This window comes from Triticum urartu, chromosome 4A (genome assembly GCF_056163025.1).
Source record: "Triticum urartu cultivar PI428250 chromosome 4A, HENAU_Tu73, whole genome shotgun sequence".
Lineage (NCBI taxonomy): Eukaryota > Viridiplantae > Streptophyta > Magnoliopsida > Poales > Poaceae > Triticum > Triticum urartu.
Window position 1 is genome coordinate 527,507,998 of NC_141876.1, and position 12,826 is coordinate 527,520,823.

The 12,826-nt window shown below is 45.4% G+C and overlaps 2 protein-coding genes across 2 annotated transcripts; both read right to left on the reverse strand.

The window, feature by feature from the left end:
* Positions 1 to 544: 544 nt before the first annotated feature.
* MPPBETA (Insulinase (Peptidase family M16) protein) lies at positions 545 to 4,897 on the reverse strand. The gene is made up of 9 exons (XM_048716091.2): positions 4,118 to 4,897; positions 3,015 to 3,179; positions 2,754 to 2,891; positions 2,536 to 2,687; positions 2,292 to 2,400; positions 1,995 to 2,093; positions 1,687 to 1,752; positions 1,500 to 1,607; positions 545 to 961 (listed from the first exon to the last, which is right to left on the reverse strand). The coding sequence occupies exons 1-9, from the start codon at positions 4,775 to 4,777 to the stop codon at positions 875 to 877; spliced, it is 1,584 nt and encodes a 527-aa protein (XP_048572048.2). The 5' UTR covers positions 4,778 to 4,897; the 3' UTR covers positions 545 to 874.
* Positions 4,898 to 5,488: 591 nt separating this feature from the next.
* Positions 5,489 to 9,185, reverse strand: LOC125552506 (microtubule-destabilizing protein 60). Its single transcript, XM_048716090.2, has 8 exons — positions 8,154 to 9,185; positions 8,029 to 8,074; positions 7,855 to 7,932; positions 7,593 to 7,712; positions 6,605 to 6,703; positions 6,333 to 6,487; positions 6,111 to 6,176; positions 5,489 to 5,921 (listed from the first exon to the last, which is right to left on the reverse strand). Exons 1-8 carry the CDS (start codon positions 9,095 to 9,097, stop codon positions 5,897 to 5,899), a joined length of 1,533 nt encoding a protein of 510 aa, XP_048572047.2. The 5' UTR covers positions 9,098 to 9,185; the 3' UTR covers positions 5,489 to 5,896.
* Positions 9,186 to 12,826: the final 3,641 nt, after the last annotated feature.

Consider the following 12,826-nt stretch of genomic DNA (forward strand, 5'->3'; position numbering starts at 1 on the left):
GCTGCTTCTGCAGATCTAAGTCGCCGCCCCTGATGCTGAGAAGTGGTGTTGAGTTTGTCGTAGCATAGTGGTGGGCGAATAAATGAGGGAGGGGGTGATGCTAGAGTTCAGTGTCCAGCCATCTTCACGCTCACTCCTTTCTGCGTCGTGCCCACTTTTACGCTCAACTACGCCAGGCCTCCGCATTAAGGTTCATGCGCACACAAGTCAGGCCTCCGCATACGATACGAAACGAGTTTCTTGCACCCAATAGGATGATACAGCCAACCACACGCCTCTAAGCGACAGACAAAGCATGTTACGGTCCCGCACGCCACGAAGCAACAGCTGACAACATCAAGGCGGACTGCAAAATAGCCTACTCGGTCAGGATCGAGCAATACAAACAACGCACAACACGAGGTGGTTCCCTCGTATGATCGGCCATTTGTCCCCAGTTAACACGTGATGACGAAATGTGCAACGCAAACAGAGACAACTCATCACAACAATTACAACGATGCAAAGTTCCCAAAAGATCATATCGAAGCTAACAGCCACCATCTTACTTTACATAAGCAGCTTCATTAAAATTATTGGCCGAAAGACAACAATATCCGAACACAAGATGGAAAAGTATCATGACGATTCATCATCATCGTAAAACAACGGACGGCCACCCAAGTAAGCCACGTCAGTCGAATTTGCCTACCATTATTGACAGCTTTGTGGGTTTGCAAAAGGAAGAGAAGGGCAAGGAAAACGAAGACTCAAAAAATTCCTCCACTTCGGCACATAATATGTGCGTGGATGTGGCCTTAATATACTGATGCCAAAACAAGCAATCATCTTGCCTTTGCAGACTGTAAACATGGTACACCGCTGGTCGAATCATCTAGTAACGGAGCATGTAGGTCCTGCGTCTGAACCAGTTGTAGTCTGGAAGAGACTTAATTGGTCCCATGGCAGCGATGGCAATATCCTGAAAGAAAAAACGGCATTCAGACAGTAAATATATATGTATCTCCAAGACTTTTGAACTTCATGCAAGCTTAATAATTATGTATCATACAGTATAACAGTAATATTTCCCATATGGCTCATCTATTCAGGCAACAAAAAATATATACAGAATGCAGTCTTATCATAATATCAAGTTAGGCTACTGTTCCAACTAAATTTTCCACGAGATACCAATGCCACAACTAAAAGGTAAATGCACACTAAAACTTCATAAGTTAATACAGCAAGCTACATTATTCACAACAAAACAAAAGCATATCACCCAGATATCAATGGACCTTCTTATTCATATTCCAATAAAAGGAAACAATACTCTTATCATTAGAGGTCTATCAATAGCAATTGGCAGGCACCTCATAAGCAGGATGTAATCTATGAGCAAGTGACCAAAACTTTAGCAACTTTTAGTTTTCGACCACACTTTCTGGCATTACCCGACGCCATGGGATATCCAAAATTCTACATAAAACAAGGCAAGTTGGCAAAACAATAATTACCTGGTCAAAGATGAAGCGGTTTGCAACACGCCTGATAGTGCTCGGATCAACTGCATCTATTCTTGCAAAAAGCTCAGGAATAGGAATTCTACGGCCATAGATGAGTTGCTGACAACACAGAAGAAGATAAGTTCCAGAGGATGCGTATTGGAATATCATGTGACATTACATAATAGCGTCCATATACCTGGCGTCCAATATCCTCAACAACAGCAGTGGAGCCATCAAGGTGGAGTTGGATGGAGGATTTCAGCTGAAAGTATCAAGTCAAAGCAATGACAATGTCAGAAAGATAGACAGAAGTTCAATGGCAGATACATATGTTCCAGTGCAAAAGCCAACAATTATCGAGCAACAGAATATCAGAACCATGATTCCTAACAAGTACACAAGAAAAAATATGCTTCATACTATTCAGCGTCAATAATCCATAGGAAACACTACTACACATTGAACTGGCATTGAAAGAAATACCACCCTCATTGAAAGAAATACCTGATTGCGTGCACGAATAACATCCTCTTCGGTAACCCTGTATGATAATTTGCTCATCTCTTGCATAATTGCAAAAGCCAAATCATCCAAGCAATCAGCCTACAAAACAAGGCCAAGGAACATCATCAGGCAAAATACATGAACAACACATCATTTTATACCACCAGAACATGTTCACATATAATGGCTGATACACATCCAAGCAATCAGCCTACATCCAAGCAATCAGCCTACATAACATACAGAAAGAAGTACTTTCTTCAACCTTTGATACAAAAGAAAAAAAATACGACTGACCTTAGCGACAGCATAGACACCAAACAGGCCAGTGTCCTTGTAGTTTGTATTGAATGCCATTATACTCTCAGCTATTTCATTGATTGCTACTCTCTGTACAAGCTCCGAACTATATCAAAAAATCAGGATAACAAAGTGAAATATGATCAGTGGATTGTTTTCAAGTCACTTCGACGAAGGGACTTGGTTATACACAAGGAAATGACAACAAGATGAAAGGGTGTATAATAGGGAAGGAACCCACCCCATGTGCTTCCCTCCTCCAGCACTCTTGTTCCACGAACCAAGCATAGTTTGCATAACCATTAATGCAATAGAATCAGGATCTGTCCAGGATGCTCCATTGAAGGCAACAGCAAATTGGGCCAGGGGCATGTCATCATCAATGATTCGTACCTATTGAGTAGCATAAAATAATCAATGATTTGAACAGCACAGGTAAACTTACAGTAAAATACATACCTCAGAACCAGTAAAAATGGCTGGCTGTTCAGCAACCAACATGTTAGTTGTTGTAGGGTCAGTTGGCAGCGATTTGAACAGCTCTTTTGCCTGCTGTACAATATCATCATGCTTAACAGCACCAGCAGCAGTAATGACCTGAAAACACACAAAACACATGTTATTTACGACTAGGAGATACTCCACCCTGTTGAGGTAATAGCAATACGACAAAATGATAGTATCCAAATGTATTAGACACATATTTTTAATCTCAAGTACCATTCTAGAAGCCGTGTAATGCTTTTGAATGTAGTCTATGAGATTCTTTTTGGTGATAGACTTGACGTTATCAGCAGAACCCAAGATTGGCCTGCCAAGAGAAGTATACTGGAATGCAGTTGCATGGAGATGATCGAATATAACTTCCTCCGACTGTCCCTGAACCTACATAACATAGGAGAGTCAGAAAAAAATTGTGGGCTTCAAGAAAGCACAGCAAGACATAAATATTAGTAGCATCTCAGAAATGTTGCACGTATGGGTTGCAGTCTGACGCGACTAACAACAACTTACTGAACCAAAAATGAAGTCTGTAAATAATAGAGCAGAACATGAAACTTGTATGCTCATAAAACCCAAGGATTGAGTTAAGTTATTTGCATCCATATTAGGTACTCCCTCTGTAAAGAAATATAAGAGCGTTTAGCTGTTGGATGCATGATGAACCTTGCAGGTTGGTCCATTTAAACTCATTATGGCCGTGCAACATTCTACTCTACTTGAATAATATTCTCAGCAAATTCAAAAGATTTTTTTCACGGGCATACAATATTCATTTTTGCTCCGAACTGTTAACCAGTTTGATTTGGGACAGTTTGATATCAAATGCCAATGTTGCCTTCCCATCTATGATCTAAGTCTGCGGCAGCTTGATACAACTAGAACGCCTCGTACTAAGAAATTAGGCCTTTGATCAGTTCTTACTTTCTGCAAGGACCTATTTGGCGAATGTAAGTTCGAGAAAACACAAGCACCCGATACATGTTCTTTTTTCTTAAATTGATATCTGTATTGGTTCCAAACAGTTTGATAGCAAATCCCATTTTACATCTGTCTTCTTACATATAGCAGTTCATAACAATTCCTAATACTAAGAAATCAAGTCTCCGTAAATTAGTTCTTTCTATCTCAGAGCTCTATATGGATTGGTTAAAAACAACAGAATAAACAAGAAATACATATTAATGAAACACTAGAGAAGGCATGATGCAATCAATCTAAGGCAGCATAAGAAATTGTAGGTAAAATCACCTAAACAGATCCTTATTGCAGTGGAAAGGAGTGATAAACTCAAGCAAACATATACGCATCAGGAAACTAACCTCCTCCATCTCTCGGAGAATCACACCGCGCTCGCGTTCAATGCGGTTGTCTTCAAGCTTAGAGTCCTGCAAAATGTCGGCGAGAACACTCATCGCACGTGGCACGTCCTTGTCGAGCACCTTGGCGTAGTAGGTGGTCTGCTCCCGCGAGGTGTAGGCGTTGAGGTGGCCGCCCATGTCCTCGATCTCCTGCTCGAGCTGCCCGGCGCTGCGCGTCCCCGTGCCCTTGAACAGCATGTGCTCCACGAAATGGGCGACCCCGGCCGCCTCCTCCGTCTCGTACCTGCTCCCGGCGTCGATCCAGACGCCGACGGTGGCCGTGCGCGAGGAGAGCGAGGACTCGGTGGCGACGCGCAGGCCGTTGTCGAGCGTGGTGACCCTGGTCTCCGGCGCCTCGAGGATGGCGGTGTGGTCGACGTGCGCGGGCACGGGGCTGGCGTAGCGGAGGAAGCGGGGGTCTGGGTGCTCGAGGCGGCGGACGCGCGCGTTGACGGCGTCGGCGATCCGGTCGTACGCCATCACCGGGGCGCGGACGGCGGGCGCGTCGGGGGCGATGGCGCCGGGGCCCGCGGCGACGGCCGTGGAGGCCTCGCGCGCGTTCCCGGCCGCCGCGGCGGAGCGGCGGCGCACTGCGGCCGAGAGGAGTCGGCGGAACGCCATCGGGGAGATCTGTTGGGTGGCCTCTCCGGCGGCGGCGGAGGTGGAGATCTGGCGGTGCTAGGGTTTGTTGCGGTCGGGTGGATCGGGGAGGAGGAAGAGATGGGGGGAGAAATAGAGAAGTGGCGTGGAGGGAGCCTGCCAAGTGGGGGAGAAGCGCTGGGTGCCCGTAGCTTAGCTTGCGGAGGACCCACACGTCGGTGAGGGAATGTGCTACAGTAGTTTCAAAGAAAGTGGTTGGGCGTGGGATTACTGGGTCTTCGTGGGTTGCCACCGAAATGTTCACAGCACAAGCATTTTGCATTCTAGCCCAGAGACTTGGTTTGGGCCGAATCTGACCCAGAAAAAATAAATGTATTTTTCGTCGTCTCAAAAAAAATGTATTTTTCGTCGTGTTTAAAGCGACTTTCTCTGCCTTACAGAAAAAAGGAAAAATCTCGTTGTACATATCTCATCTCAATCCCGCGGAGACAGAAGTCATATTTCCCTGGTTTCAGAACTTCGTAAAATGACCATTTTGCAACATGATACACATACATAGTTGATGTAATCGAAGAGTTTTCTGACTAATTTTTAACTTCGGCGTGATAACTGTTATCTCATCTCAGTTTCTCAGTGATCCGGTGTGTCCTTTAGCATACAGATAAGCTTGATCCATATTCATTCCATACGCACTTCAGTTTGCCACAAAACTATTTTCAGTTCGGTCGCTACTGACAGTAAAATTCAGCGACAGCTAAAATATAGAGATTTTTTTCCAAAATCCACATATATATCAACACATTGGTATTTCGGGTTTTTCGACAATCAACTTAGGAATACAAGACCACAGAAATTCATCCTTGAATTTCCCATCTGCGGTGTCTCGTACAACAAGCTGGTTTAACCCTGGAGGTGGAGGATGCATCTGAAGCACAGAGCTATCGATATGCATAAACGCATGTACACAGAAGAAAAGCTGGAGACCACCCAAGCTACAAAGACCGAGTCTCGTTGCACATGGAGACGTTAAGAAGCTAGGCACTTGAAAGAATGGGGAGCATCTAAATCATGCGTGTTGATGATGCTCTGCGGCTCTTGATACATGCAGTCGACATACACGTTGCTTGCGGGGCCATGTCTTCAGCTTTCCAGTGACCATGCATCGCTGTCAATAGTAACTGTCAGCCATCATTCACATAACCCAGCATGGTGAGCATGCTTTGAATAGAGAACAACAATATAACACAACATGTATTTGATGCCAATCAGCTGTCGATGGTGAAAGATGAATTTATTGGTAGTTAATTGCCACAGATTATAGTGTATGTTCAGTCAGTCTCGAACCGCAACTCACCATGATAACCTTTCAGGCCGGAGATGAAAGTTTGGCTCCTTCGGAATTGTTATTGTCTTTGATGACCTTAAAAGAAGCACAATAGAAAGAAATGTTAGTTACTTTTAAATGGACAACTTTCAACTAGTGAAAACTAAACAGGTAATGTCGAATCATTATTGCAATGAGTTATTGAAATTGAAATATCATCTATACAAGTGCCATTGCAGAGCAGGTGTTCACTTTTTGGGGATGAATGGCCGATCAAAATACGGCATTGGCTGTGCTTTAGGAACAAGCTCTTTCCTCAACTGCCTTATCATTTCTTCCTCCTGTAACTTCTGTTGACGCTCCCGCTCCAATCTTAATTCCTCACCAAACTTGATCCTCTCTGATACCTAAATCTCAAACAGCTGTAGTTAATACCTAATAGAGTGTAAAAGACTCGCGCTAGTACCACTGAAATAAGGCTTCAAACCATGTGCAATGTACAATGAACATGTAAGGAGGCTTACATATTGATCAAATTCAGCACGTTCAACTGCGCGCACATCACTATGGAGAACAAGGTCGACTGGCTCAGTCCTTTCCTTGACTGGTGGCTTGATCAAGCACTAGTGAAAATAGAGGTTCAAAGTTAAAACAATATCACTTGTTAACTGAAAACTTATCAACCATCATAGTGATTCCTAAGAGAACCAGGTACAAAAGTTATGCAAATAAATTCAATAACAATCAGGAGAACAACCTGATAGTTTTCAGCATGCACCAAAGAAAATCAGCATTCTTCAAATATTTTATATAATTTTGACATTATGTCATTTTTTATATTCAACTCCAAGAACTAGTAAGATGCCATAAGAACACAGTCACAGCATTCACAAACAACAAGCTTCGATCTGGAAGTAACACACATTTATCTTCCTCATCAATTATATTCCAAAGAAAATCAGGATTCTTCAAATATGTTATATGTAATTTGACATTAAGTCATTTTTGCTATTCATCTCCAAGAACTAGTATGTTCTCATTTATCTTCCTAATCAATAATATTCCAAAGAAAATAAGCATTCTTCAAATATGTTATACCACAGGAGTATTAATTTTAACATCATGTCAATTTTGCTATTCAACTCCAGGAATTAGTATGTTGTCATAAGAACAGTCACAGCATGCTCAAACAACAAGCTTCAATCTGGAAGTAGCACACATTTATCTTCCTTCTAAGGTATACTGAACCAAACGAATATATGTCGCTAATGAAAAAAGGGAGGGCATTCAGTGGAACAGGATTGGCCGGGCGGTAGAGTCGTGGAAACACTTGTTGATTCCTTCATTCATTGTTATATTCCAAAGGAAATCAGCATTCTCCAAATGTGTCATATATCAGTTTTGACATTATGTCATTTTTGCTATTCAAGTCCAAGAACTAGTATGTTATACCAGACAAAATGCAAGTGCAAGGCTGTGTTATAGAAAGTTAGGCTATACAGAATGACAAACCTCAGGCTCATCTGTTGTCCACGGAAGTCCTTGAGCAATATGTATGCGCTTCTTCTCATCCTCAATTAACATTTCCTGGACTTTCTGAATAAACTGTTGTTCTTTGGCTCTTCCCCTTTGCTGTTAGAGAAAAACAATTCGCGCATCAGGCAATATAGCAATACAGTAGATTATTTTGACTGCTGAATGCTTAATGCTCAATCTACTACTACTGACTTGCCCACTAACAAACAGAACTATAGCCAAAGATTTTGTTATTCACCTCTGTTCTCAGCTTGAAGGGATGCTGGCTAGTGACCTTGAGCTTTTTATTCCAGCTGCTCCTTAGTGATTCAGATGACTGTCAGATCAAAGAGCAAATAGACATTGAATTTAGAGAGTACAGAACAAGCATGGCTAACAGTAGAGCAGAAAAAAAAGGTTATCGCATCCTCACGTTCCGCCGGCTCCTGCGTCCTCCGGTCTGGCTGTCCCAGCTAGATCTGAGAAGAGGAACAAACTTTGATCAGCAACAACCTAGATGCAATTACTTATCTCGTTTGTTTGCTGGTATCAACCAACCTGTTGCTCTTGCCATCAAGTGAACTGCAAAGCCTGGTCGGCCCCATGTTCATGAAATCGGACGAGGAGAACACTGCCACCGGTGAGCCCTCACTCCCCTCGTTCCACGGATGCAATCCAGGCAGCACCCAGGCCTCCTCGCCGGCCCGTTCGGCATCAGCGGTGGCGCCGGAGATGGAGAGCAGGCTCTCGAAAGCATGCACCAGGTGCTTGACACGGCCGGCCCCAGTATCTGGCACGCTGTTCATCGCCTTGGCCATGACTCTGCTCCGAATCGCTCTGACTTTGCCGCTCCCCTCCAAATCCGCCACAGACCCCTCCTCCCCATCCTCGATAACGGCGGCACTGCTTGCTTCCTCGTCGGCCGCTCCCTCCTTCTGGGACTCCTGCTCCTCGCTGGCCGCGGACACCGCGCGCTCCTTGAGGAAGAACTCCTCGTGCGACGCGCGCAGCGCCTCGCGTGCGGCCTCGCGGCACTTGTCGAAGTCGAACTCGCCGCCTCCCCCGCTCGCGCCGGCTTGCCTCCGCCGATGCGCGCCCTTCTTCGCCACGAGGAACCGGCGCTGCGGGACCGGCGGCGGCGGGGCGGGCGTGCCGCGCTTCCTCCTGACGGAGGCGGAGACGGTGGGGGCGGCGGCGGGCTTGGCGGGGGTCTTGGACGTGGTCCGGGGAGGGGAGGCGAGGATGTTGGGGTCGGAGTTCTCGGAGGCGTGCGCGAACCGCGCGCGGGAGACGGACCTGGCCGGGGTCTTCGCTGTCGCCGCCGTGGGCGGGGGCTTGGCCGGAGTCTTCGCCGCCGCCGCCGCGGTGGTGGAGGGGGCGGGCTTGGCCGGAGTCTTCGCCGCCGCCGCCGCGGTGGTGGAGGGGGCGGGCTTGGCCGGGGTCTTGGGCGCCGCGGGGGCCGATGGCTTGGTCGGAGTCTTCGCCGCCGCCCCGGTCGCCATGGCTAGGGTTTGGGATCGCGCAGGGTGTTTTGCTTGGGAGTGGTTTCGATTGGGTGGGGGGATGGGAGATCGGGGGTGGGAGGGAACGGGGAACGGGGCGGAGAAGGAAAAGGGGAGCGTTGGGGGCCGAGGAGCCTAACGGCTAGTTTTCCTTCCAAACACGCTCCGCGATTTCGCACTCGATCCCGGCCCGGCTTGCTCCCGTGGCAGTGACGGGCCAGAGTGGTGGGGCCTGGTGTCAGTGAGGGGGCAGATGTAAATTCGGTAAGCGGGAGGTTGGTGGGGAGGGGCTCGAGTGGAGGCGTGGGGGTGGCCCGCATCAATTCCAACGGGGCTGTCACGATTAGTTCAACACGTAGGCCCGTAAAAAAAATGTTCAGCACGGAGGCTGCTTCCAGCAGATGATGCGTGCCGGTGCCAGACATTTGCGGCCGGTATGATGCATTCGTCTAGGTCGATTGTTTCTTTTTTTTACCAGTCAGACCGTCCGGCTGGGCATGTAGGGGGAGGGGGTTTGGTGAGTCCGGCTATAAATGCACCGATGCACCGAATATACTGTGTGTGTGCATGCGCATGTGTGTTATGTAGATGAGACTCTTGCTATGATGTGCTTGAGGAGCGCCCAATACTAATGAGTGAGTATAAGATATGAAAAACAAATCGAAATATACAAAGGCAAAGCAAAACCGGTGGCACTGATGAACTCCCGACATACATCTTGTCGAATGTAGAATGCTCCATTACTCTGATTGCACGACATTTCAGCAACAATTTTGTGTGTTTCTTATGCAACATATAAAATTACTAATTAGATGTGTGTGCGCTGCCACGATTCAAAATAATTTGTAAATGCAATAAGCTCTATGACAAGTGCAAAACCTCTTGCAGTTTAAGACCACAACCTAACCAACATTGACATGTTCTCACATCACTTTTTAAACCATCACATATTCCTTCAATTGTGCCTTCTCTAACACCCAAACATGAACTGAGACGAGGCATTGTCTTTGTCTTCGCATGTTCTCGTTTTTCTTACCTCTCAAACTGTCTCTACCCAATCCCTCTCCTTCTCTGGCCAACCTATGACCTTTAAAACTGAGCTTCCTCCTCACGCTCGCAGGTCCTCCCTGATGCTACTCAGACATCAACAACTTCTCCGGTGCCACCCCGATTCACTATGGCACCAATCTTGTCGTCAATTTCATGACGCACGCATGGTGCCTCAGATCTGTTGTCCGACTTTCCCCAAATAAACGGACAAGTAACGGCAATAATAAATAAAGTGCAGCAAGATAACCCAATCCTTTTGTGGCAAAGTACAAGCCAAAACGGTCTCTTATAATAAGCAAAGCGTTCTTGAGAGTACACTGGAATTTCATCATGTCACTTTTATCATGTTGGTTTGATTCGTGTTCGCTACTTTGATAATTTAATATGTGAGTGGACTGGTGCTTAGGTGTTGTTCTTACTTGAACAAACCTTCTACTTATGATTAACCCCCTCGCAAGAATCTGCAACTATAAGAAAAGTATTAAGATAAAATCTAACCATAGCATTAAACTTTTGGATCCAAATCGGTCTCTTACAAAGTAGCGCATAAATTAGGGTTTAAGCTTGTGTCACTCTAGCAACCCATCATCTAATAACTACTCCACAATCCATTCCCTTAGACCAAAGTATGATGAAGTGCCATGTAGTCGAAGTTCACATGACACCACTAAGGGAATCACAACCTACATATTATCAAAATATCGAACACATATCAAGTTCACATGATTGCTTGTAACATGACTTCTCACGTGACCTCAAGAACAAAAGTAACTACTCACAAATAATAATCATGCTCAAGATCAGAGGGGTATTAAATAACATAATGGTTCTGAATATATAATCTTTAACCAAATAAACCATATAGTAATCAACTACAAAGATGTAATCAACACTACTAGTCACCCACAGGTACCAATCTGAGGTTCCGGCACAAAGATTGAACACAAGAGAAGAACTAAGGTTTGAGAGAAGATGGTGTTGTTGAAGATGTTGATGGAGATTGTCCTCCCAAAGAAGAGAGGGAAGTCCCCCCGATGGAATCGCTCCGCTAGAGGGAAAAAGTGCTCCTGCCCAAGTTCCGCCTCGAAACGGCGGCGCTTCGTCCCGAAAGTCACCCCTTTATTTTTTCTAGGTCAAAATGACCTATATACCAGAAGATGGGCACCGGAGGCGAGCCGTGCTGGGCACAACCCACGAGGGCGGGCCATGTTGGGCACAACCCACTAGGGTGCGTGTGGGGGCCCAGGCGCGCCCTGGTGTCTTGTGCTCATCAGGTGGGCCCCCTCCGGTAGTTATTTGCTCTAGTATTTTTATATATTCCAAAATAATTCTCCGTAGGTTTTCAACTCATTTGGAGATGTGCAGAATAGGTAACTCTGACGTAGCTTTTTCAGGTCCAGAATTCCAGCTGCTAGCATTCCCCCTCTTTGTGTAAACCATGCATATTATGAGCGAAAAGATATTAGAATTACTCCAAAAAGCATTATTATGCATAAAAATATTATAAATAACAGTAGAAAAACATGATGCAAAATGGACGTATCAATAGTGCCCAGTGCGAGTTGTAGTTTTTTTGCTTATTTTTTACTTTGCAGAATATCAGTACCGAACGGAGTCCAAACGCAACGAAACTTTTTGGAGATTTTTTCTGGACCAGAAGACACCCAGTGGGCCAAAGAAGTACCAGAGGGGAGGCCCGTGGGGAGCACAACCCACCAAGGCGCGTCGAGGAGCCCAGGCGCGCCCAAGGGGGTTGTGCCCCCCACGTAGCCCCCCTGCACCGCCTCTTCGCCCTATAAATTCCAAATATTTCAGAAACCCTAGGGGAGTCGACAAAACACAATTCCAGCCGCCACAAGTTCCAGGACCATGAGATCCAATCTAGACACCATCACGGAGGGGTTCATCATCCTCATTAGTGCCTCTCCGATGATGCGTGAGTAGTTCACCATAGACCTAAGGGTCCGTAGGCAATTGCTAGATGGCCTTTTCTCTCTTTTTTATTCTCAATACAATGGTCTCTTGGAGATATATTTGATGTAACTCTTTTTGCGGTGTGTTTGTTGGGATCCGATGAACTTTGAGTTTATGATCAAATCTATACCCATGAATATTATTTGAGTCTTATTTGATCTCTTATATGCATGATTATTTATAGCCTCTTATTTATTCTTCGAATCTTTGGTTTAGTTAGGCTAACTAGATCGTTTTTTCTTGCCCTGGGAAGAGGTGCTCTATGATGGGTTTGATCTTGCAGTGTTCTTTCCCAGTGACAGAAGGGGCAGCAAGACACGCATGTATCGCTGCTATTAAGGATAACAAGATGGGGGCTATTCCTACATGAATAGATCTCGTCTACATCATGTCATCGTTCTTATTGCATTACTCTGTTTCTCCATGAACTTAATACACTAGATGCATGCTGGATAGCGGTCGATGTGTGCAGTTATAGTAGTAGATGCATGCAGGAGTCGGTCTACTAATCTTGGACGTGATGCCTATATATTGATCATTGCCTTGGATATCATCATAATTATTCAATATTCTATCAATTGCCCAACATTAATTTGTTTTCCCACCGTGTGCTATTTTCTCGAGAGAAGCCACTAGTGAAATCTACGGCCCCCGGGTCTATTCTTTATCATATTTGTGTTGAGATCTATTTTCATTCGCTTTTAT